This window comes from Elephantulus edwardii, unplaced genomic scaffold (assembly GCF_000299155.1).
Source record: "Elephantulus edwardii isolate Elephantulus edwardi_28Jun2011 unplaced genomic scaffold, EleEdw1.0 scaffold00186, whole genome shotgun sequence".
NCBI classification, from domain to species: Eukaryota; Metazoa; Chordata; class Mammalia; order Macroscelidea; family Macroscelididae; genus Elephantulus; species Elephantulus edwardii.
Genome location: NW_006399936.1, coordinates 2,178,677 through 2,202,560, shown reverse-complemented (window position 1 = coordinate 2,202,560; position 23,884 = coordinate 2,178,677). Strand labels below are relative to the sequence as shown.

General features: G+C 45.0%; 2 protein-coding genes across 4 annotated transcripts in view; both read right to left on the bottom strand.

Annotated features, from left to right (window-relative positions):
* Positions 1 to 8,576, bottom strand: part of TAOK2 (TAO kinase 2) — a 21,185-nt gene extending 12,609 nt beyond the window's left edge. For 2 of the 3 annotated variants that reach the window (XM_006896543.1, XM_006896544.1), the window contains exons 1-10: positions 7,828 to 8,576; positions 4,531 to 4,697; positions 4,295 to 4,366; positions 4,105 to 4,206; positions 3,594 to 3,639; positions 3,370 to 3,466; positions 3,107 to 3,220; positions 2,933 to 3,024; positions 251 to 344; positions 83 to 164 (exon numbers count right to left, since the gene is read on the bottom strand). In XM_006896543.1, coding sequence (XP_006896605.1) covers positions 83 to 164; positions 251 to 344; positions 2,933 to 3,024; positions 3,107 to 3,220; positions 3,370 to 3,466; positions 3,594 to 3,639; positions 4,105 to 4,206; positions 4,295 to 4,366; positions 4,531 to 4,662 — 831 coding nt within the window. In that variant the 5' untranslated portion in view covers positions 4,663 to 4,697; positions 7,828 to 8,576. The remainder of the gene's footprint in view (positions 1 to 82; positions 165 to 250; positions 345 to 2,932; positions 3,025 to 3,106; positions 3,221 to 3,369; positions 3,467 to 3,593; positions 3,640 to 4,104; positions 4,207 to 4,294; positions 4,367 to 4,530; positions 4,698 to 7,827) is intronic. The other variant, XM_006896545.1, reaches the window with a different exon arrangement.
* Positions 8,577 to 9,394: 818 nt separating this feature from the next.
* On the bottom strand, positions 9,395 to 23,495 carry TMEM219 (transmembrane protein 219). The gene is made up of 5 exons (XM_006896542.1): positions 23,265 to 23,495; positions 22,988 to 23,177; positions 13,146 to 13,375; positions 11,546 to 11,714; positions 9,395 to 9,487 (listed from the first exon to the last, which is right to left on the bottom strand). The coding sequence occupies exons 1-4, from the start codon at positions 23,427 to 23,429 to the stop codon at positions 11,577 to 11,579; spliced, it is 723 nt and encodes a 240-aa protein (XP_006896604.1). The 5' UTR covers positions 23,430 to 23,495; the 3' UTR covers positions 9,395 to 9,487; positions 11,546 to 11,576.
* Positions 23,496 to 23,884: the final 389 nt, after the last annotated feature.

Genomic DNA, 23,884 nt, shown 5'->3' with positions numbered 1-23,884 from the left:
CACACACACACACACACACACACACACAGAGCTAGACTATCACCGAGGGGCTTTAGGAGGATGCTAACTCTACAGCCCTCACCTTGAGAAGAACCTCTGAGGTTGGCCTGTCTTGTGGTATTTTCTGGAGACAGGAATCGACAAAATTCCGGAAGTATTCAGACCTGGAAGACACAGGTAGGAGAAAGACATAAGCTAGGAAAGCCTAGCCCATGTTCTAACCCCTGGGCCCAGAAATCCCAGTCCTCACCAGTGTCCTGACTGGAGCACAGGGGACTCGTTCTGTGCAATGTGGTATAAGGCACTCATCGCATTCATGTTAAACAGTGGTGGTTTCCGTTCCGCTACAGAGAAAGTTGAAGGGGAGAAAGTGAGAGGGAGCAGGTGGGCAGAAGAGACTTGAATAGAAATCAGGAGACCTGAGTTCAAACCTTAGGTCCCTTTAACAGTTCCCATGGTTGAGCCTTAACTCATTCTTTCTGATGTAAATTGCAACACCATCCTCAGCACTGTAGCACTGTGGGGGGAGGCGGATGAAAACTAAGATCAAAGAAAATACCCGAAAATGTAAATGTACTCGGTAAAAGTGCTACATGTAATGCACTTGGTAAAAGTGCTACATTAAAAAAATTTATGTATTAATGTTCTGGAAACCAACAAAAGAAGCAGAAGGAACATAGTCAGTCAGTGGTCCAAGTAGCATTTATCAGATACCAGTTGAGAAAGGGGGGAAAAGAATGTTAGGAAGAAGACAAAGGAAAACGAGTCAGATTCTGCCCTCAAGAAACTTCCATTCGTTAAGGGAGCTTAAATAGGACTAAATAAGTAACATGGAGGTTAGAGCATTCATTAGCACAAGGAGAAGACAAGAAAGAGACTTGAGGCTGACAGTTTGTAGGAAGGCTGCCTGGCAGGCTAGTGTGTCTGCAGGGAATTCATGAAGGTCTCTTGGAAAAGAGGGTATCAGAGCCAAGCCTTAGACTGGAAATGATGTCAGGAGGGACCAGTCCTTGGAAAAGGACATTATGCTTGCAAAGCTGGAAGTTCTTTTGTAGCAGACAAACATATACCTTGTTTTATTATTATTTTTGGCTTAAATGGTGATGATTTAAAAAACAAACACACCACCACACCTTAGGCACCTATAGTTATTAAAGAATAAGCTAAACTTTTTCTCTCTCTTAAAAAACTGGATTTTGTGCATTAGAATCTGCATTCACGCTAATGGCGGGCTGGAACTAAGCAACAGCCACCCTTAAGGAGGACATCATGCTTGGAAAGGTGTGGGGGTGTCAGTGCAGGAGAAGAAGAGCCTGGATGAAATGGACTGACACAGCGACTGTGGCAATGTGTCAGAAACAGTGAGAATGGCTGAAGAAACAGTGAGACTGGCTCAAGAAACAGTGAGACTGGCTCAAGATAGGGCAGGGTTCAGAGTTATTGTTCACGATGTCACTATGAGCCATAGTTGGCTTGAAGGCACATACCACCACCACCACCACCACCACCACAGGAACAATGCAGAGTTTGCCCCAATCTTCTCCACCCCCTACTACATCTCTGAATATCAGCTGGCATCTATAATCAGACTTGATTTTTCAGTAATAAAGAAATATTTCTCTGTACCCAGATTCCTCCCCAAAACTGGGAATAAAACAGGAAAATCTAAATTTTTTAATACCTGGCCTCCCTGATACACTTCTCTCACCTATATTTTTCCTGCCTTAAATGATAAGTTGCATGCGTAGAAAGAGGTAAATGCTGTGTCCATATTTTCTTCTCAGGTGGAGGAGAGGATACAAATCAAGGTGAGGAAGCTTGTGAAGGGGGAGAGCCTACCCATCGTAAACAAGTCTCTAGTGTTTGGTAAGGAAGGATGCAGATCAGTGAAGAGCTACCATGGTTCTGAGAAGGGGAATAAAACTGAGCGCAGGTCCATCTTTCTGACATCAGTGTACAAGAGAGACTGGGAGGGAGAAGAAAAGGTGTGGCACACAAGGTCACCCGCTGAAAGTTGTAATGAGAGTAACTAAATGCGACTGAAAAAAACTCTGAAGGCACAGTGCATACAGTAAATTGTGCTAACAAAAGGCTTTCTGTCAGTTCAAATCCACCAGCAGCTCTGAAAGAGAAAGAAGCAAAGTCTCCTGATTAAGATACACAGCCTCCAAAACCCAAATGATCTGTCAGTAGCTCTGCAGTACCTGGCACTGCTCTGGGGGTGGTCGGGTGGTTTACAAAGATCAACTTGCTAGTTGTTTCAACAGTGTAGGACAGCAAGGTCTCATAACCTATTCTAAGCTGGCTTTCTCATTCCCTTCCCTTTGCAGTACTCATCATGTTCTGCACAACCGAAGCTAGCCTCAGTTTCCCACGTCTGCGCTGAGCACTCAGCTTCTGAATGTGCCATCCACTCTATCTGGCATGCTCGTGCCTACACTCTTCATTGACTAACTACTATCTTCCTCTGGGTCTATTTAAACATCTCAGCTACAATGTGGTCTTTCTCAGCCCCTAAACTAGGTTAAGTCCTTCGTTTAATGTTTTTACAGTTCCTGTAACTTCTCCAGCTGGCTTTCATCACAGAGAGAAAAAGCATGAATCCTTCCCCAACCCAAATATACATTCTGGGAGCGCAGGCACTGTGTCTCTCTCATCACTGTACACTCCCAGAAGCTAGCAGAGAACCTGGCACACAGTGGGCGCTCGAAAAGGTTAAAAATCAAAATAGGAAACAGGAAGAGAGAAATGCTAGAACATCTTTAGTCTAAGAACCAGCAGCACTTGAAGGCTACTTTCAGAGGGGATCTAGGGCAGGCAAATTAAACAGGAACTTGGAATCTGAAGACGCTGAGATGGCAGGGAGATAGTAACAAAGAGAAAGGTCTGGGGAGGAAAGAGGGTGAGGGAGCAGAGAGGACTGCGTCCTTACCCAGCTCGATGCAGGTTATTCCCAAGGACCAGACATCCACCTTGCCATCATACTGCCCTTCATCCATGGCCAGAATCACTTCCGGAGCCATCCTGGAAGAGTGACCAGGGGAAAGAGGTTCGTCATCTCCCTCAACCCTCTGGCCCCCACATCCTAGGAACTTTCTCCACTCACCAGTATGGGGTGCCCACAAAGGAGTTGGCAGGTGCCATGATGGATGCAGAGCCGAAGTCCCCCAACTTCACCAAGCCTGGCTCCGATAACAGGATGTTCCCGGCCTTCACATCCCTGCCAGAAGCACAGTTCAGGGATGAGGCATGGGTCTCTGGAAGTCTGGGCAAGGGCTTCCATTTACAATTAAGTTTCCCAGAAAAAGTCCAGCTGAGGGAGGAGGACAGAGAGCAACCCCCTGCCAGTGAGCACCAGCCCTGCTTTACCTGTGGATCATGTTGTGGGAGTGGAGGTAAGCCAGGCCTTGAAGGGCCCCATGGGTCACAGCTGCAATCTCCACTTCCTGGAGGGGCTTCTTGTGCACTGGTGGGTTGGATAAATAGATTAACTGAAGGAGGGCGTCAAAGGGGTGACAGGAGCAAGCTGCCCTTTAAAATTCCCCTTGAGTTTCTCTGCTCTTCTCCCACCGCTTTGCTAAAACATAACTTACCTTCTAGCAGGTCAGAAGCTGAGCCCAAGCAATACTCCATCACCAGCTAAGGAAGGATTAAGGGTCACAGGTCAGCAGATTTTGGCCACCCCTGGCTCAGGGACTCAAAATAGAGAGTTACTCCGCCTATCCTTCATTCAGGCACAGCCCCCAAGGCAGTAATAGAGAGGAAGAGGAGAAGATGGGGGGGGGGGGTGATAGAAAGGAGTCTTTGGAGTCTGGATCGCCCCAAGAACCAGTACTCCCATCAGAATCTCTTAAAAGTCTCATTCGATGACCACCTCCCCGGATCCAGGTGCCCTTTCCAACTACTAGCAGTCCATGTCACTTGAGTCAGTCTCTCTTCCTAGACTGACACTGCTGCTCATGGGTTTGCCTAAGAGCAAGAGACTTCTACTCCCCTACTTCCCACAAATGCATCCTTGATAGGATCCACCGAAGAGACTAGACCAAGATAAAGATGGGCCAGACTAAGGATAAACATCAGGCCAAAGCCCGAAGGCCACCTTACCCAAGCTGTGTGTTCTCTCAGGTAACAGCCCCGGTACTGAATGGTATTGGGATGCCGAAGTTTCTGTAGGAATCGCACCTCCTTGATGATATCTTGCCACTTCTGGAGGGAGATGAGGGGAGGAGGGGTCACTTCAGCCTGCATCCTGACACCGAAGGTCCCCTACCTGGTCTCCTGTAGCTGAGCCCACCTCATTTGACTGCTTCCCACTGTAGGACATCTTCTTGATGGCCACCACCTCACTGTTTCGGACATCTCGGGCCTAGGAGATCAGATTGGAAGGTAGTGCAGCGTTCCAGTGAGAATCAGGCAGCAGGAAGACTTCCTGGCCCAAGAGAAGGCAAGGAAGGCTGGTGTGGCAGAGTAGTGCCTCAGAGGGAATGCTGGAAGGAATCAGATTTCCCACCATCCCAGGTGTCAACTCACAAAATACACGGCTCCGAAGCTGCCATGGCCGATTTCCCGGAGGTCAGAGAAGAGCTTTTCAGGGTCATCCTTGAAGAAGAGCTCAGCCACATCAGGGTCCTTTAGGCTCCCAGCCCGGCCCCCGGCCGGCATGGTGGCCCCCGGGGGCCCTGAGAGTCGGGCCTGGCCTGAACAGAGAAGGGACCCTTAGACAGGCAAAGGGGCCTTCAGGTTTCTGCCTTTTCTTTCCCTAATTCTCCGATGAGGGGGAGGCACTGCTGAAGAAGGGCAGGGGGAGATTAGAAACATCAAAGCTCAGAAAAAAAATGAAGTTGCCCTGGCAACCAGAGCACGGGGGCCGGTCCCCGGAGTCCCTAAAATGGCTAGGAAGGCTCTGGGAAGTTAAGCATCCTCCTTCCTACCTTCCGCAGCCCTCAACAAGATCCTACTTTCCTCTCAACCCTATCTTCTCCCCTCAAGAATGAAGGTCTCTGCTTGACAATTAGAGCCCTGGAGGCTTCAAGTGTCCCATCCCACAAGTCCCACATTCCAACTATTTCCAGGCACTTCCCTGTTCCCCTAAGGGCAAGGCCCCCTCCTCCCTCAACCTCTCACACCCTGGAAGTGGGCAGGAAACAGCCAGGCCGGAGGCAGTGGAAATCCGGCCATTGTTAAAAGTGGGTACAAACCCAGAGGGGCTAAGGATACTCTCTATTAAAACCGGGTAGGGACACTGCAGCAGAGATTGAGAACTAGAGTGAGGACAGGGCCCTGAGGTGGGCTTGGGGGTCTGTGATCCAGGTTACCTTACCTGTCCAGTCCATGTGCGTAAACACCACCACGCATATTCAGTGTCCAAGTAACATTTACTGCACAAATAAGTAATCACTTTGCATACATTATCTATCACTTATTTATTCCTCATACAACCCTAGGAAGTAAATATCATTAGCCCTCCTTATAGGTGAGGAAAGCAGCTCAGAAAGGTTCAATGACTTGTCCAAAGTCTACTATGCTGTTTTCTTTCAGAACAGCGCTGTGAAACAAGTAGGGCAGAGATCTTCACTATTCCAAAGACGAGGTCACAGAGAGGAAAGAGGACTTCCCCAAGGTCAGGGACCAGGACTTTTTCCCTCTCCAGTCAAGCCTGCCTGCCCATGACTGTTAGCCCCTGACCTGCAGGAAGCCTTCCCTGACCACTCCCAGCCTTGCAAGTGCTCCTACAGCACCCAGACAAACACCCAGGGAGGGCTGGCTTTCTGGGGAAGCGTCCAGGCCAAGCCAAGCACGTGGAGGAACTTAGGCCTAGGTCAAGGATACAAAGGAGACTTCAGCAGAGCTGGATTCCTAGGGTAGGGTTCTAGCGACTTTAAAAAACACCTAACAATTTAGCACATAATTATATTCTATTGTGCATTGTTTCCTGTTGTGCTGTTAATTCTGTCCCTTCAGCCCAACTACAAGCTGGAGGGGACTTGCTGGTGTTTCCCCAGGGTGCAGGGAACTCAGAATAGCCTGGGAGATTGACTGACTGGCCTCAGCCCAGCTCTCAGCAGATCCCAGGCTGCTAAAATGAGGCACCTTTTCCTCATCTAACAGCAGCCATGCACCCTTCACCCCCACCACACACCCACACGTAACAGCAGGTGTTCACATCTGCCAAGACAACTTTCTGACCTGCCTCCCCACTCCCCATCTCCAGTCCAAGAATGCCAATCCAGGACCCCATACCATATTAAAGAAAGCCCACTACCACGGAGTCAAATCCACTCAAAACAACCCTGGAGGACAGAGAACTGCCCAGAGGGTTCCCAACACCATAAATCCTTATGACCACCGACTGCTTCCTCACTCTCCCATGGAATGGGCCGGTGGGTTTGAACCGCCAACCTTTTGAGTAGTTTGTAGAATGCTTAACCACAGCACCACCAGAGCTCTTAGGCCACGTGTGGCAAAAACTGGCAAGATTTCAGATGGTGGCTCCTCCTCACGGTAACAACGGACGTTTATCGAATGATCACCAAGGTCAGTGCTAAATCACAACCACTTTGTAAGGCGAACCACGTTACTTTCCATGCTGCACATGAGGAACCCCAAGTCCATCTGTCTCTAAACTACACTGCCAGCTGCCAGTACAGCCCATCAGCAAGGTACAGCAACAGGCCTTTGGGGAAGTTTATTCATACTTGGTCTTCTGTAAAAAGGAGCACTCAGCAGACACTCAACATATGGATTTTCCCTTCTCTCTCCAGGGTCATCAAGCTACTTTAATCCTTTGGGAGTTATCCTACCCCAGCAGCTTGGCTATGCCTCTTGTTTGACAAAAGAGTCTATTCAGGATCCTGGGCCAACATTTCAGATCAGGGTAAAGATGAAGGTCACAGCAGAGCGAGAAATCCACGAGCAAGCAGGAGTCAAAGGCTTCCATTAGAAAAAGCTGGAATGGAGTCCTCTTAGAAACTAGGAAGCTCATTTCAACTCCTCTTCCTAAACCTCGATCCAACTCGTTATCTTCTGGCCCCCCTGACAAGCCCAGGCTCAGGGGAGAAGGGAGCCGGAGCAGGGCTAGGACCCGAGTCAAGACTTGGGGTTCTGATTCTGACCCTGCCACTTGTGTGACCTTGGGCAACCTCTTTGGGCCTCAACGTTCCCAACTGTAAAGTGGGAAGATGGCACTAAAGAGGCCCCAGGGGGTGAATGTGTCAAGGGGGGGTCATTTGATGGAATGAGGGTAAAAGGACTTTGGAAACAGTACATGAAAAAAATTGTATGAGTTTATCTGGACAACCCACCAAAACAAGGGGCAGGATGAGAGCCACTGGGGGAAAGTATCGCCAGGCATGCCTCCCTCTTCCTAGCTTATTATTTCTCTCTCTCATACATTTTCTTTCAAAGGGCAAAAAAGCCCAACAGAACCGGGCCTGAGAAGCAATTATGTAGATCTGGACACACCATAGGGATCAGAGGTCTGAGAATCAATGCTCCAGAAGAGTCAGGAAAAGGGGGGTGATTGAATCACGGAGGAGATGTACTTGTAAGAGGCAAAGGCACAACAAGGCAGCAGACCAGAAGGGTGCAAATCCGAGAATGAGCTCAACCCCCCCCCCCCCCCCCCCCCGGCCATGATACAGGAGACCCTGTCACCTGAGGTCGCCTCCAACCAGACACAATGAAGGCAAAGGGATGAAGGTGGCAACAGAAGGCAAGGCTGGCCAGAGGCTGACCACTGGCCTCGCCGGGCTTCCTCATCCTGACCCGAGGCCAGCTTCTAAGAAGGGAGCACCCCTTCATCCCAGAGACCGGCACCCCGCTTCTCACCTGGAAGGAGTCACTATGGTGCCCCAGCGCCTCCGCCTCCTCCTGGGGTCCTCCAGCGGCTCTGCCGAGCAGGGTGAGGGGCAAGGAGACCCTTCCCCTTGCCACCTCTTCCTCCGCTTTCGCCCTTCCTGAGGGGTGGGCCCGGGAAGCCTCCCCTGGTGGGGAGGGGGTGACAACCTGATAGGACCTCGCGGTCCAGTCCTCCTCCTCTTCGAGGGCGACAGTTGCTGAATTCTGGGTTTCTGATTGTGGGGGTCTGAACCCCGAATATTTGAGCGCAAGGGGACTGCACCTGGTATTTAAAAGTCTGGGCCGAACCCCAAATAGCTGAAATGCTATGCAACAGAGCCCTAGGTTTAGAAAGGTTGGGACCCGAACCCCGGATATTTGGAATCGGAGGGGCTGATGCCGGATATCTGAGACGCGAGGGGCCAAGCCTGGCAATTCGGGACCCAGGTGGCTGAGCCCCGGGTCTTCCGCCACCAACAGGGGGCCCAACCCGAGGACGTCCGGCCGCACGGCCCCTCTCACACCAGCATCCGAGGGTGACAGCCCCCACTCCCGCCCCAGCCTCCTCCCGTGCCTCTTCTCTCTCTCGAGGATAGCGGGACAATAGTAGGTAAGATGCCGCCGGCTGTCCTCGCGCCCTCTCTCCCTCTCCTCGTCTCCGTCTCAGTTTCCCTCCGCAACCGAGCCCTGGTCTCGTCCCGATCTCCCTCTCCCTCTTCCTCCCAATTCCAAGATGGAGACCGGGCGGGAGCGCGCAGGCGCGGTAAGGATGCCGGGTCAAAGTGGGCGGAGCCCCAAGGCGAGGCGGCCCCGCCCCTCTCTCCTCATCGCTGCTTTTTGGGAGCCGGGCCGCCGCCGAGGCTGAGTGAGCGCGCGCCCCGCCACGCGGACGCAGGAGGAGTGAAGGGCTAATCGTGGAGGGGGAGGAGTCCGGCGCGCGGTCAGACACTGGCCGCGCAGAGGGCTGGGGCGCATGCGTCCGCACCGCCTTAGCGCGGAGCTCGCGCTTGTTGCTAGGGGAAGCTTTGAGGGGGCGCGGGTGAACGGGAGGGGGACTCGGCGTTCTGCGCCTGCGCCCGGCGTTGAGGTTGGGAGGGGTACGAGGAGGCTGCTGCTGGGCGCCGAAAAGGCGGGAAAATGGACGGCTCTGAAGTTGATAACCGTCCAGCCAGGCTGTGCATTCCTAAATCGATGAATCTTGACAGGTTTTGGGTTATTTTGGCTGGAAAAACTCAGTAGGTCAAATCCCTTTCGGAAAGCGAGGGCATGAGGATTTGCATGACCTGCCCAAGGTCACACTGTATTTATGTCAAAGTACTTCCTTCCATTGCCAGACTCACATGACTTATTCCATAGAAGAAAAGAAGACATCAAGTATCGAAGTTGGAATCAAAACCAGGTGTTATCCACGGCCCAATGAAAGTGAAAAAGGAAGATTCCAACTTGTAGCTCAACTCCCAGACAAAAAAAATGTCCTAAAGTTCCTAAATCTGTCTACCCTAAAATTCTCATCTCAACCTAAATCACCAAGTAACACCTCAGTAACAAAGGGGGAAATAAAAAGTCTTTTATTTTCTTCCACATCCCAGCTCTTCACTTTTTGTAGCATCTCTTCCAACTCAGAACCAAGGCCCAAGAACTTGATTCAGACCTAGGGAAGAGACAGAGAAAGAAAAGTAAAACACAAGGCTGTAAAAGGGGGCCTGGGGAGGTGCTCTGGGATGACAGGGGAAATCGAGGAAGGTTCGAACAGAGGAGTGAAAATACATGTAGGAGCTGGCACTGGTCACAGTCAGGATGGCCTCAGGGCCTACCAGGGACCAGAAAAGTCTTCCTTCCCAGTTGACTCATATGTAAGAAATGCTGAGAGGGTCCACCACTTCCTGTCCCAAGTAGGTGGTTGGAGAATCAAGCTGTAAGCAAAATGGTGAAATAAGCAAAGTGGATCTTGAGCTTCCGGTTCCTCTAGTCTATAGCCTTTCCCTGGGCCTGAGCTATTTCCATTTCTCCCAATTATTTCCTGGACACAGCAGCCAGCTGAGGCGGACATGTTTAAGGGCTGGTGCATCAGATGTAGGGAGCTCTGGCGGCATAGTCTATAAGTAGCTGCACTGCTGATCCAAAGGCACCTACTTGGGAAAGAAGGGCAATTCCCTCCTTTGCGATTTACCACCTCAGAAAACCCAGGGGAGGGTCCGCTATGAGTTGGATCCGGCCTGAAGGCAATGAGTTTGAATTTGTGCATCATATGTGTTCTCAGAACACCAGAGCCATCTGTTACAGTGTTTTCACCCCCAGAAATGTTATTCCTACTAAGCTAACACGTGAACCTGTCAGCCAACATGTTCATTCACTCACTGTTACCTCTGCAAAAGACCTTGTTATTAAAGCCAACTTTTCCTAAATGGAGTGACAGTGATGGTTAAACAGCAAAGAAAAGGTACATCTAAGTGCCCAGGCACACAGCAGTGGAGTACCACCATCGAGTTGGCGCCGACCCTCCAGCAGGTTTTGAGAGGCAGGAAAACCGCACAGGAGAAAAGTGCCCATTTTTTCTACTGGGGAGCAGCCCGTGAATTCAAACCGCATACCTTTGGGCTGGCAGCACAAGTCCTTACCTGCACACACATACACAATCTATGTGGGATTCTTAGGACTCACAAATATTTTTAAAAGCTCAGATGTAAACTATTGCCAGGATGTAAACTAGTCACAAAAGAGTACATGCTCTATACCTGCACTTATATAAACATCAAAAAGACAAAACTATATTGTTTAGAAATGCAGAGTGGTCGGAGACTCCATAGCAAGATAATAGTTACCCGTAAGGCCAAGCCCTTGTCTCCATCTGGAAACTGGGTGAAGCGACTGGACTGTGTAAGATACGCTCTCTTGTTTTGGTTGAGGGTGATTGTGGAATGTTTTTCTTTCTTTTTTATTATTACTAAAGCCTCTTGTTTAGAGTCAACAAAACCTCCTGGCCCTTATATTAATAAGTCGGGTCCAAGGGATTATCTTTTAATCCTTTGCTACTTTATTTTGGAGGAACATTCTTCTAAGTCGTACAACACTCTTTTGTCAATTTGTTGCAATGAGGTAATCTGGGTTTGCTGTGATGCTGAACCTTGTACCGTTGGGGTCTCAAATGCCATAATGGCTGCCCATGGTGGACAGTGTTTGGTGGAGCTCCCAGTTTTAAGACAGGTTGGGAAGCACAAATGGCATCCTAAACCACATGCCTCTGGAAACTCTATGAGCTTGGACAAAAGAGAGTTATAGAAAGCCCTCAGGTCTTTTGTTCATGGAGTCGCTTTGAGTCGTACGTGACTCAGTAGCAATCAACAATAACAACAACAGGGGAAAGAGAGTGTTTTCAGGGCTGTCTGGTAATATTCTACTTTTTTGTCTGACTGGTTTAAAACAATGTTTGCTTTATAATAATTTGTGCACCTATATTTTTAGGTTCTGTAGGCTCTTCTATGTAAGTGTCACTTATTTTATAGCATGAAAGTTAAAAGAAGGAGGAAGATGTTGAATATTGATGGTATAAATTGTTCCATGCCAAGGGGTAGTTACAGTTGAACAGGGTTCCCATGAGTCAGAAGAAGCAATATTTGAGAATGGATGCTAAGCACCTGTTGTGTCCCAGTTATAACTCTGACCCACACCCCATTCTCTACTTCCAAAGGACTATGCCAAAGAACCTCACCTGAGAACAAGTGGGAACTGGGCCAGTCTCCTCAGAGCCGGGTCCTAGACCAGTGGGGCTCTCGACGTGGGTGGAAGCACACAGCAGTGACACAGCAGAGAAGGCCACAGAAGAGAAGCAGGAAGGACCCCAAGACCAGCAGCCTGGAGCCACAGAGAGCCAGCTCCTCCTGGAAGTAGCAAAAGAGGGGCAGAAGGACCGTGAAAAAAGGATGGAAGACATTCTACCCTCAATTCAAGTGCTACAGAGAGAAGCTGCTGTGAAGGAGAAGGTACTCTGTATTTAACCTTAAAGGGAAACTGTTCTTTATACACAAGCTAACATTTGTCTCAAAGGTTTAGAAACTGCTTTTTTTAAAACCCATCCCATGACTCGACTTGAGTGCCCATAATACCTCCATGAGATAGGAGAGTTCACTATTACTCACATTTTATAAACGCAGAAGCAGGGCCAGGTCTGGAGCCCAGGACTTCACTTATTCCAAGCTCTGAGATCACCTCCCTCACCAAGACCTTTTCAATTTTGAGGTAAGAGCATGGTGCAGTCTCCCAGCTGGTCTCCCTCCTCTGCTAGGGACAACTTCCGCCCTGCACCAGTGAAGGTCCTCTCACTCTCTCTCCTTAAAACCTGTGGTGGCCCACAGTCTGCAGTGTCCAGTCAAGCATCTAAGCCTGGTGTTCATGGTCCCTCATCATTAGGAACCTGCGGTCTCTCCTGATCCCTCTCCTAAACATTCCAAAGCCACTCATCAGAGTCCCCTCAAAGATTCAACACTTTTAAATCTCTAAGCCTTTGCCTGCGATGTTATCTCCTCTCTTCTGAATCCTTTCTAATCTATTTCCTACCCAAATCTTCCTTATTCTTCAGGGATCAACAGGCCCCAGCAAAACAAGGACTAAGAGTCAAAAGTCTCTGCCACTTACCAGTTGTATGGCCTAGGGCAATCCACTCCCTCTCTCTAAAGCTATTTCCTCATCTGTAAAATGGGGTAATAACACCTTCCTCAAAGGGCTATTTTAAGATCAAATGAAGTAATGAACCTGAAAATACTTTGTGCATTATAAACTACTGTACACAATTTTCTTTCTAAATACCACCTTCTCTGTGAAGTCCTCTTCATAAATGTTCAAGTTGGAGTTCACTGCTCTTTACCTTGTGTTTACAAAACACTCTACTCACATTTCTATCATTGCAATTAGCCCATTCTGCCTCTGACTACAGTTTCTGAATTCCTTTGAGGTAAAGATCATGTTCTACTGTATTTAAAGACAATAATTAATAGTAGTAGCTGTCATTCATCAAACTTGTTTTATTTACCAGATATTTTTACCCGGGCACTTTTTTTTTTTCTGTGCCATGACTCGGACCCGGGCACTTTAAATCCATTCTCCTTTGATCATTATTTGCTGGTATTATCAGGAAATAGTATCACATTTTCCATTTTACAGATAAAGGTGCTGGGGCTCAGAAAAACTATTTTCTCAAAGTTCACCCCATCTACGGGGACCAAATCGCAAAGTGGATGATTAGACTGCACTGCCTCCCCTCTGGGAGTCTGGCAGCCTATGAAACGCTGGCACCTACTGCCAGGGGTTCTTACAGAGGTGAGCAGTTTCGTGAGGACGAGGCCTTCATGGCTCCAGACGCTGACACATTCCTCAGCCATCATCGGGCTCAGAGTGGCATTTCCTATGCCCTCCTCTGAGCAGGGTATGGGAGGCTGGCTGGAGGGCAGGATTCCTGGGGCAGCACTAAAATATAGACAGGTCCCTGGAGTTCTTTCTGTGGTCACTCTGGCTGTAACGAGGACCAGCTCGCCTGCAGAAGATCCTGTAAGAGGCCCAGGAGAGAACATGAAAGAAAATTTCTATTCAAAGAAGTATTCTATCTACCATAATTTACATCACTGAGAAAGAAAAATAACTATGTACCTATCTGAACAAAAAATTAGTCTCCAATAAATGAAACAATAATGCCAACATGAGCAATGCTGTGGTGAAAAAGGTGAAAGTGGGGCAGGTACACATTGCTAATGTCAGTCTGCATAAACTTTTTTTTTCTTTTTAAGAAAGCCGTTTCCAGGAAGCTCTGGTAGCCTACTGGCAAGAAGCTGCATTGCAAATCCAGAGGTACGCAGTTCAAATCCACCAGATGCTCTGCTGGAGAAGGAGGGGTAATCTCCTCCTGTACCGGTCAGGTCTGATTTGACGGTACACACAAAAAATAATAAAATAAAATTAAAAAAAGAAAAAGAAAAAGAAAGCAGTTTCCACTAAGTACGAAAATGTATTAACAAATTCATACTTCAGTTCAAATTAGTGAGTAAAGGATGGCCTATTCAGTAAAAGGCCTTGGGACAATTTCCATAAGGAAAAAAAACTAAGTCTCTTATCTCACACCGTAGACCAAATAAAGTCCAGATGTAGTAAAGAGCTATACAAACAAATAAATAAAATAAATAAATAAATAAATGAAAATAAACCAAGCCAAACACTAACAAGTATTAAAAGAAATCATAAAAGCACTTACAGAAAACCCACTGTTAGCATCACACTCAATGCAGAAAGACTGAGAGCTTGCTCATTAAGATCAAGAACAAGACGGGTCATACCACAAGTACTCAATTGTTAATGTTGCGCTGAATCAAAATTAACTCATAGCTGACCCTCTATCAGGTTTTCAGAAGCTGTAAATAGCATGTCAGGAGACTATGTGACTCTGGGTGATACAACTTCTTATAACTAGGTTGTATTCAGTTATCTGTCTCAAAGTCCTAGCTAGTGTTGCAACTAAGCTAGGGAAAGAAATCCTAAAAGGTCTCTAAACTGCAAATGAAGTGAAAATAAACCAAGGAAGAACTAAAATCCTTTCTCACAGATAACAATACACAATAAAGCTATCAAAACTAATGAGTTCAGCAACACATAAAAGTCAACAGAGTTTCTATATATCAGCAAGAAGAAAAGGAAATTAAGGAAATATCACCATTTATATGAAAGACTTGCACACAGAAAACTATAAAACATTCCTAAAAGAAATGAAAGAAGGCCTAAATAAATAGGACGTTCCAATCCACCAACTGCTCTCCTCCTGGGCGATTTACTGTCACTGTAAATCCTATTGAGGGTCAGCTGTGGGTCAGTTCCAACTGGATATAACAAGAAGAACAGGATACAAATTGAGAGTTCAGAAATCCATTTTGAGGTCAACTGATTTTCAACAAGGGCACCTCAGTCTAATCAATAAGGAAGGGTTTTGCCAATAAATGGTGCTTGGAAAATTGGTTTCCACATGCAGATGAATGACTCAAGATCTAAATCTTACACTATGCACAAAAACCTATTAGAAATGGATCAAGAACCTACCTGCAAACTGTTCTTGGGTGCCACTGAGTTGATTCTAACTCACAGCAACCCCATGTGACAGAACAGATCCAGGAAGTTTTCTCAGCTACAATCATTACAGAAGCAGACTATCAGATCTTTATTCCTTGGAGCAGCTGGGTGGATTGAAGCACTGACCCTCTGGATAACAGCCAAGTGCTTAAACAATTTGTTGCACTTGGGCTCCTTAAATATGAACATTGTTGTTGTTGTTGATTGCCTTCAAGTTGAGCACAACTCATAGAGACCCTATGAACACAGGCCTGAAGCCCTCTCTAACTATGGACATTTATCAAAGTTCATAGAGTTTCTGAAGGCATGTTGTTTAGGAAGTGGATGCCACTTGTGCTTCCAAAACCTGTCATAGTTATGTTATTGTTTTTACGTGCCGTTGAGTCACCTGTGATGCATAGCGATCTTAGGTACAGCAGCTCTGAACCTTTCCCTGTCCTCAGCCAGTGTCATTCATTCGGACACACAAACCCCTATCACTTCAGTCACTGTATCAATCCATTTCATCTGGGGTCTCCCTCTCCTACACTATCCCTCTACCCTTCCAAGCATGAGGTCCTTCTCCAAGGACTGAACATTAAAACTATAAAATTCTTGGAAGAAAACAACGTGTGGGGATGCAGGGCCTAGTTTTTAGTAATGAATTACCAGATGCAGATATAAGCACAAAAAGAAAGAGATGAATGGAAATGCTTAAAAATTCAATACTTTCTTTCATCAAAGGACTTTCAACTTTCCAAAAAAGAAAAGAGACAGCCTAGAGATTAGAAAAAGATTCTCAAAACATACAAGAGTCTACTATGCAAATTACATTTTTTAAAAAAAATTTGTGTAGTTGTGTGTGTGTATGTGTTTACCGTCAAATCGGATCTGAGTCATACTGGAGGAGATTGTCCCTCTTTCTCTAGCAGAGCATCTGGTGGATTCAAACCACACAAAATACATTTTTTAAACAACAGTTTAACAGCAAAAAGACAAAGAACATAATAAAAAAGGGCATTAAACTTGGACAATTCATCAAAGAGAATATTCAAACGGCCAACAAATACATGAAGAGATACTTAACATCATTAGCCATTCCCGTCTCATTGCTGGTGAGTTGGAACCAACCAGAGCTGACCCCCCCATTCATTTTCTGAGGTTACAAATCATATGGGAAGAGAATGTCTGTTATCATTCTCCTGAAGAGCGCTGCTGGATTTGAACTGTCAGAGAGATGTGGCCTTTGGATTAGGAGCACAGCTCCCTACAGACTATGCCAGCAGCTCTCCTTTCCTAGCCATTAAGGAGATGCAAATCAAGACCAGAGTGAGATACCATCTTACCCTCTAAGGTAGTCAAGGTCTAAACAAGTGCTGAAGGGGATGTGGAGAAAGTGAAAGCCTCACTCACTGGTGATGAGTACTTAAAATGGAGCAGCCACTGTGAAAGATAGTTAGGAAGTTGCTCAAATAGTTGAGCACAGAATCACCACATGGCCCAGCAATCCTGATCCTAGTTGTACACTGAGAAGTGAAAGCAGGACCACAAATAGAAACCTTCACAGCAGCATTCACTGCCGCACATTTCACAACAGCTACAATGTAGAAACAACTGAAATATCTTACAACTCATTCACAAATAAACAAAATGCCATGACTACACACAAAGGAATGCTACTCAGCCTTAAAGAGGAATCAAGTCCTGATGCATGCTACTATGTTGATAAATCTTAGCCACCTGATGCTGAGCCCAAGATATCAGTGGCAACAAGACAAATATTATACTTACATGAAATAAGCAAATACAGAGAAATAAACTATTATTAACAGTTATCAGTGTGGGAAGGAGGGAGTAAAAAAGCAGCTTTTACCAAGAGATACTGAGTTTATGTTAATGAAGGGATAGCAATTTGGAAAAGGCTAGTGAGGATGGTTATATAACTTGAATGCAATCAATGTCACTGATTATAGACATAGAAACTGCTGAGATGAGCTCTGTTTTGATGTGCATATTTCCACCACAATAATTTTTTTTAAATTTAATATTTTGTGTGTGTGTACCATCAAATCCGATCTGACTGGTACAGGAGGAGATTGCCCCTCCTGCTCCAGCATAGCATCTGGTGGATTCGAACCCTGTACCTCTGGGATTGCAGTGCAGCTTCTTGCCACTAGGCCAGCAACACAGTAATTTTTTTAAGTACCAACAAATAGTCTTGTAATTTCAGGATAAAGTGGGGTGCCACCTTCTTTTTTTTTTTTTTTGTTTTGTTTTGCTGTTTCTTTTCAATGAATTGACCATTCCATTTCCAGACTTCTGAAATGGCAAATAGACCATAGGAAGATATTTTCTCAGGTTCCTGCTTGAAACCAAAAGAACCAGCAAACTGCTGGCCTTGATTCAGGGCCAAAAGCAGGCCTTTTTAAGAAAGACACAAAAGCTAATTAAAGCTTTTATTAAAAAAGGCAAGATTGATAATTCTGACCATATGAAAGTCAAAAGTTTTCTACACAAGTTAAAAGAACAAGATGAGAAAAAACGGGGTCGCTTTCATAGTTAAAAAGGCGATTTCTAGATCCAACTTGAAATACAATATTGTGAGTGACAGGATAATATCCATACACATACAAGGAAGACCTGTTAATACCACTATCATTCAAATTTATGTACCAACAACCAGAGTCAAAGAGGAGGAAATACATTATAGACATAATCTGTATGTTAAGTCCTAACCTATATGATAAGGAGCTCTAGTAGTCTAATGAATATAGGAGTTACATTGCCAACCCAAAGGTATGTGATTCAAATCTACCAGCTACTTCACAGGGTGGGGGTGGGGAAATGGGCAATCTCTTCATATGCAACTTACAGCCTCTGGAAACCCACTGGAGGGTCAGTTATGAGGCAGTTCTGATTCCACAGAACATTGTAACAATAACTTATATGATACTGATGAGGCAGGATGAGAGTCAATCTCTTTTGAGACAGAGAAGAGACTAAAGAAGGCAGCAGAGAGGCGACTGCCCATCTCTCCTGTGGAGCTGCTGGTGGATTTGAACCATCAGAGAGGAGACCTTTGGGTGAGCAGTACAAATCCTTACGGACTATGCCAACAGAGCTCCTTCATGCAAATGATATGAATAGGTAATTCATAGACAAAATGAAAATGGCCACAACCTGTAATAAAACGCTCACTAGCAATTATCATTAGCAATCAGAAGATCATCATTAAAACAATTTGGTAATTCCTTTGTCTACTAAGCTGGTTAAAATTAAAAAGACAGACAAAAAGGAGAGTTGCTGAAGGTGTGAGGTAATAGGCACTTACATCTGATGACACATTTTAGAAGACAATTGGCTATATCTGTCGCAATTTAAATGGGCACAAAAAGGGAATAAGAGCCTGCCACCAAACCGTGGACAATCCCTTCTGGAGAGGAAGTGAGATGGTGTTTTTCACATTTTTTCACATCTGCTCTATATACTTCTGAATGCACAATAAAATTCTGAATGTGTATATAAAAACAGACTCCCGTCCTTTTAGTTAACAGTACCACTCATAGAAATTAGTCCTAAAGAAAGATTTTAAAAGAAAAAGCAGGGAGCTCTGGTGGCCTAGTAGCAAGAAGCTGTGTTGCAATCCTGAAGGTGCATGGTTCGAATCTACCAGATGCTCCGCTAGAGAAGGAGGGGCAGTCTCTTTCTGGGCCTGTCAGATTGTTGGTATACAAGAAGAAAAAAAACAAAGCCAAAATAAAAAGCAAATAATACCAAGATATTCACTGTGATTTTACCAATAAAACAAAAAATAAGAAATACTGCTATGTTTAATAATAGAAGAAATATTAAAATGACAGCCTTGGCATTTAAAGAACTATTTAGACTATTAAAATTATAATACAAAAAATTATAATACAGGGAGCTCTAGTGGCCTAGTTGAAAAAAGCTGCACTGCAATCCCAGAGGTACGCAGTTCAAATCCACCAGATGCTCTGATGGAGAAGGAGGGGCAATCTCCTCCTGTACCAGTCAGATCCGATTTGACAGCACACATACACAAAAAAATAATAAAATAAAAAAATTATAATATTGCAACAGCAAAAGGGAAAAAACAATTATAAGTAAAAAATATACAAATGCCTGTTAAATGAATTTTTACTTATCTTGATGCTATTTATAGGACAAAGCAAAACTGCTCCATAGTTTCCACTGCTGTCCACCTGTATAGAAGCAGATTGCCACATCATTTTTTTTAGATTGCCACATCTTTGTCCCTCAGAACAACTGGTGAGTTCAAAATGCCCACCTTTCAGTTAGCAGGACAGCACTTGGACCCCTGCTCCTTGCCCCACTGCCATTCTGAAAAACATACAGCCAAAACTCTAAAACCTAATTTTTCTCTTTCCTTCTCCATTCTCCAGATGGAATCAAGTCACAAACCTGTCCACCTCACATTTCTGTGGTCTAAAATGAGCTTCCTTCGTTCACACCAGCCTGAGCTAAGGTTCTCTTCATCTCTTTACCAAACCACTCAGCTACCCGGTCTTCCCACATCTGGACAGCCTCTCTCTGCTAGTCGGCCAACAAAGTAATCTTTCAAAATAACCAAGCAAGCAGAATTATGACTCTCCTGGTTAAGGATACCTAGGCACAGCACACAAGACCCTCGTGGATTTCTGTCTGCTGCTTCACATTCATCTGCTGCCAAATGGACCCCTTGGGAGCTCCTAAACAGGCCACCATGGTTCCCACCACCGAGCTTCTGCAAATGCCATTCTCTCTGACTAGAACAGCAAACTCCTAAGTCCTTAGTCCAGGAACTATATTCTGGGTGAACCCTGACCTACCTAACCCTGCTTTACAGCTTCTGGTAACCTTCCACTGTACCCTGTATTTCACATCACACAATGAGAGGTATTTACTTCTATTTGCACTTGTATCCATGTTCTATTGTGGGCAACTCCAGGAGAGGGCCCATGTGTTACAGATCTCTGTATCCTCCATGCTTGAGACACAGTAAAAAATAGAACTCACACCCACTGCCATCCAGTCAACCCTAACTCATAATGACTCTGTCAGGTTTTCCAAGCTCTGAAACACAATGGGAGAAGACTGCTCATCCTTGTCCAGTGGAATTGCTGGTGGATTTGAACCCCAAGAGACATGCTGCTTTGGGGTAGCAGTGCTGCTTGCTACAGATTATGCCACCTGAGCGCTGCACATAGTAGGTGCTCAGTAATTGTTGCTTAGATGGTATAATCATGGGTGATTTATTTTTAGCTTTCTCCAATACTGATCTGTTGGGGGTTTTTTAAAGTGTGATTTGCATTAAATTTATAGAGCAAAGTGGTCTTCCATTTAACCATAACTACACATTTTGTTCTATATTAATGACAATATCCACAATGCAACTGTACCCTTTCCCTCCCTATGATTCTCATTTCCAGTAATCCTTTTAGCCTTATGTCTTCTTAGCTTTATGCCTGGGCAAATGCTGCCTTTTTGATCTTGTATCGCTGGTTGTTCTAAAAATACTCTTAGATGTTATTTTTTTCTTCACCCTGGCCATTATGAAAAAGAATAGAGCTTTATGGAAATTGACAAACTATTTTAAAAATTCATATGGAAATTTGAGGGGCCAGGCTTGCCAAAATCATCTTGAAAAATAACAAAGGACTCCCACTTCCTGATTCCAAAACATATTACTATGAAGTAACAGTAATCAAGACAGTGTGGTGCTAGCTTATGGATGGGCAATCAGTAGACTAGAACCGACAGCCCAGAAATAAATGTTCATAGTTGTGGCTAATCGATTTTCAACAAGGATTTTCCAACTTTTCTGTAAAATTTTATTAAAATCACAATATAAAAAAACCCCAAAATTAGAAGGGGGATATTACCATTAAGAGGCCAGGAGAACATATTTGGAAATCATAAATCTGATAAGAGAGTTACATTCAGAATATATAAAGAAGTCTTATAGCTCAACACTAAAAGGACAATGAGCCCAAACACAAAGAAGATATACAAATGGCTGATCAATACATAGAAGGATGTTCAACATCATTATCCATGAAAGAAATGAAAATCAAAGCCCTAATGGGATACTTCACTTAGGGAGCTCTGATGGCCTCGTGTAAGAAGCTGCACTACAATCTCAGAGGCACATGGTTTGAATCTACCAGCTGCTCTGCAGGAGAATGGGCAATCTCTTCCCATGCAATTTACCACCTCTGAAAACCCCTTGGAGGATCAGCTATGGGTCATTCCCAACTCGACGGCACACACCACCACCACCACCACCACCACCGAGACTAAAGTCAATAAGAGACGCCATTAGGGTTAACGTTTTTGTTGTTACGGGCTATTGAGTGGCGTGTGACTCATAGTGACCCTATACACCAGAGTCCTGAACCTGGTCTTATCCTGAGCCAATCTCACTATCTTCGACACACCTGCTCCTATTACCTCAGTAGAGATGTGGGAAAAGTTGAACCTTCATGCATTGTTGGTGAGAATACAAAATTGTGCAGCTACTCTGGAAAACGACATCACAGTCCACTGAAAGGTTAAACATAAAGTTGCCATCTGATCTAGTGTTCCTCTCCTAAGCACATATGCAAGAGAAATGAAAACACATATTCATGTCAGCATTATTTATAATAGCCAAAAAATGGAAATTAATTTACCAATTGATGAATGGGTAAATAAAATGTAGTATTTCCTTATAATGGAGTATTATTTCACTGTAAGAAAGGATAAGATATTGATACATTGGCCAATGTGGATGAATCTTGAAAACATCACCCTAAGTGAAAGAAGTCAGACACAAAAGACCACGTATTATTAATCCATTTATAGAAAATGTCTCTAACAGGCAAATCAAAGAAGACAGAACTTAGGTTAGGGTTTGCTTAGAACTGAGAACTTGAAACAGAAAATGAATGCAAAGAGGTCTGGCATTTCTTTTTTTTTTTGGCATTTCTTTTTGAGATGATAAAAAATGTTCTAAAGTTGAGTCAATGATGGCTGAACAATTCAATAAATATATTAAAGCATCCAAGTTAAATGAGTGAATTGTGTATGTGAATTACACTTCAACAAAGCTACAATACATATACATACATACAAAAGTAAAAAGAAGATAAAATTGTTCTAATTCTGTACATATCAGACACATTCCTTTCTTCCTGTCCTTTGTTCACATTATGTGAACATCTGGACATAGAGAAACCTACCTTCAAATATAAACCAACAAATATACATACTGAGTGGACAGAAGAGTCATAATGGAATGATGGTATTATAAAATAACCTCAAAAGTCAGAAAATTCCACCTTTCCTTCTTTATACATCTTCCTAGTTTGAGGTCAAATAATGAATAGGAATTAATGACACCCAATGAATCATTCACTCATCATTTCCCTAGAAAACTCTCTGGAAATGGATAGTGTCGCACTTTTTCTGTGTTCTCCACAGGAAGAAGTGGACCCTCAAGAGTTGATTAGAAGAAGGTGACTCTCTGATATCCTAGCAGGAATAAGGTAGCATCCTTAAGAGGAGAAGGCTGAAAGGATAAGTCAGAAGTCAAGATCATTGCCATCAAGTTGGAACCAACTCATAGCTGACCCTTCAGTGGGTTTTCAGAGGATATAAATCACTCGGGAAGACAAAGACTGCACACCTTTCTTCCTCAGACCCACTGGTGGATTTGACACACCAGGGAAATATTACCGTTTAGGTCAGCAACGCAACTGCCCACAGACTTGGCAACCAGAGTTGCTTGTGAGGATGAAGAAGGAGGAAAAAAAGAACACTGTCTAACCTACCCAATCAAATCTCCAAGAACATAATCAAAGAACCTTGGGGCTAGAAGAGGAAACATAAAATGTTTCCAAATAACCTGCACTGTGGGTGCATATTCACTAAAAGTGTCTGATTCTCCTTATAGCAGAAGTGATTAAAATCTAGAGATATGTTCGAGATCTGGGTTTAGTGAGGGTAGAGACAGAGCTCAACACTTCATGTTCTGATGCTTGCCTCCAGCATTCTCCCCTCCGCTCACCTTTCAGTCCCATGTGACTACCCAGGACCTTGGCTTGGAATGTCTGAGACTTATTCTTGTCTGGACCATCTCCAAAGTTCAAGGTAGTCCGCAAACCCACGACGTGAGAAGCATGCCACTTCCCTGTAACTGTCCCGTTCACAGGGCACAGGGTCAGCTGGCCAAAAGATCTCAAGAAGGAGACCCAATCCTGTGTGCAAAGAGGGTGAGAAGCGGGTGAGAGCAGAGTAGTAGAAAGAACACACTGAATTGGGAGGCTAGGCAGGACCGTACTTACCTGAGGGATGTCAGGGTTGCGCAGGCCAGTCTGGTTGGTCAGAAGGAATCTGCCAAGACCCAGGCCAGAGAAGCCAAGAAGTAGCAGGATCAAAGTGGCACAGACCAGAGGTGGATGGTGGGCCAGACAGACATACAGGTTATGCCCTGCCTGGCAGCTGCCCATGGGGAGCAGAGGGTTCTGGGCCTCCACGGAGAGCCTGCTGGGGGACAGAGAGGATGAAGTGGACAAGAGCCTACTGCACTCATCCATTTTATTCAAAAGGAAGCTAAAATGCCGAGCAATCGAAGGGGCTTGCCTAGGGCACACAGCCAATTAATTAGTGGCAGAAACAGGACAAGAATCCAAAATTCTTGACTGCAAGCGTTCATTCCTTACACCAAGCAACTAATGAACACTGTGTTTTATTTTTGAAGTAGTCAAAACGGAAGCAGAACACTCTGTGTTGGCAAAAGGGAGAATTTTCAGTGGAAGAAATAGGAAGCAGCTGCTTTGGGGCTAGGGTTAGGCTGAAAAATCCCCAGCCAGAGCCCACACAACGGGAAGTCAAGGCTGCCTAGTGAAAAATGTTCTGTTTGGGGGCCAAGATATGCTAGGTCTGAAAACCCCTTCACCACTCA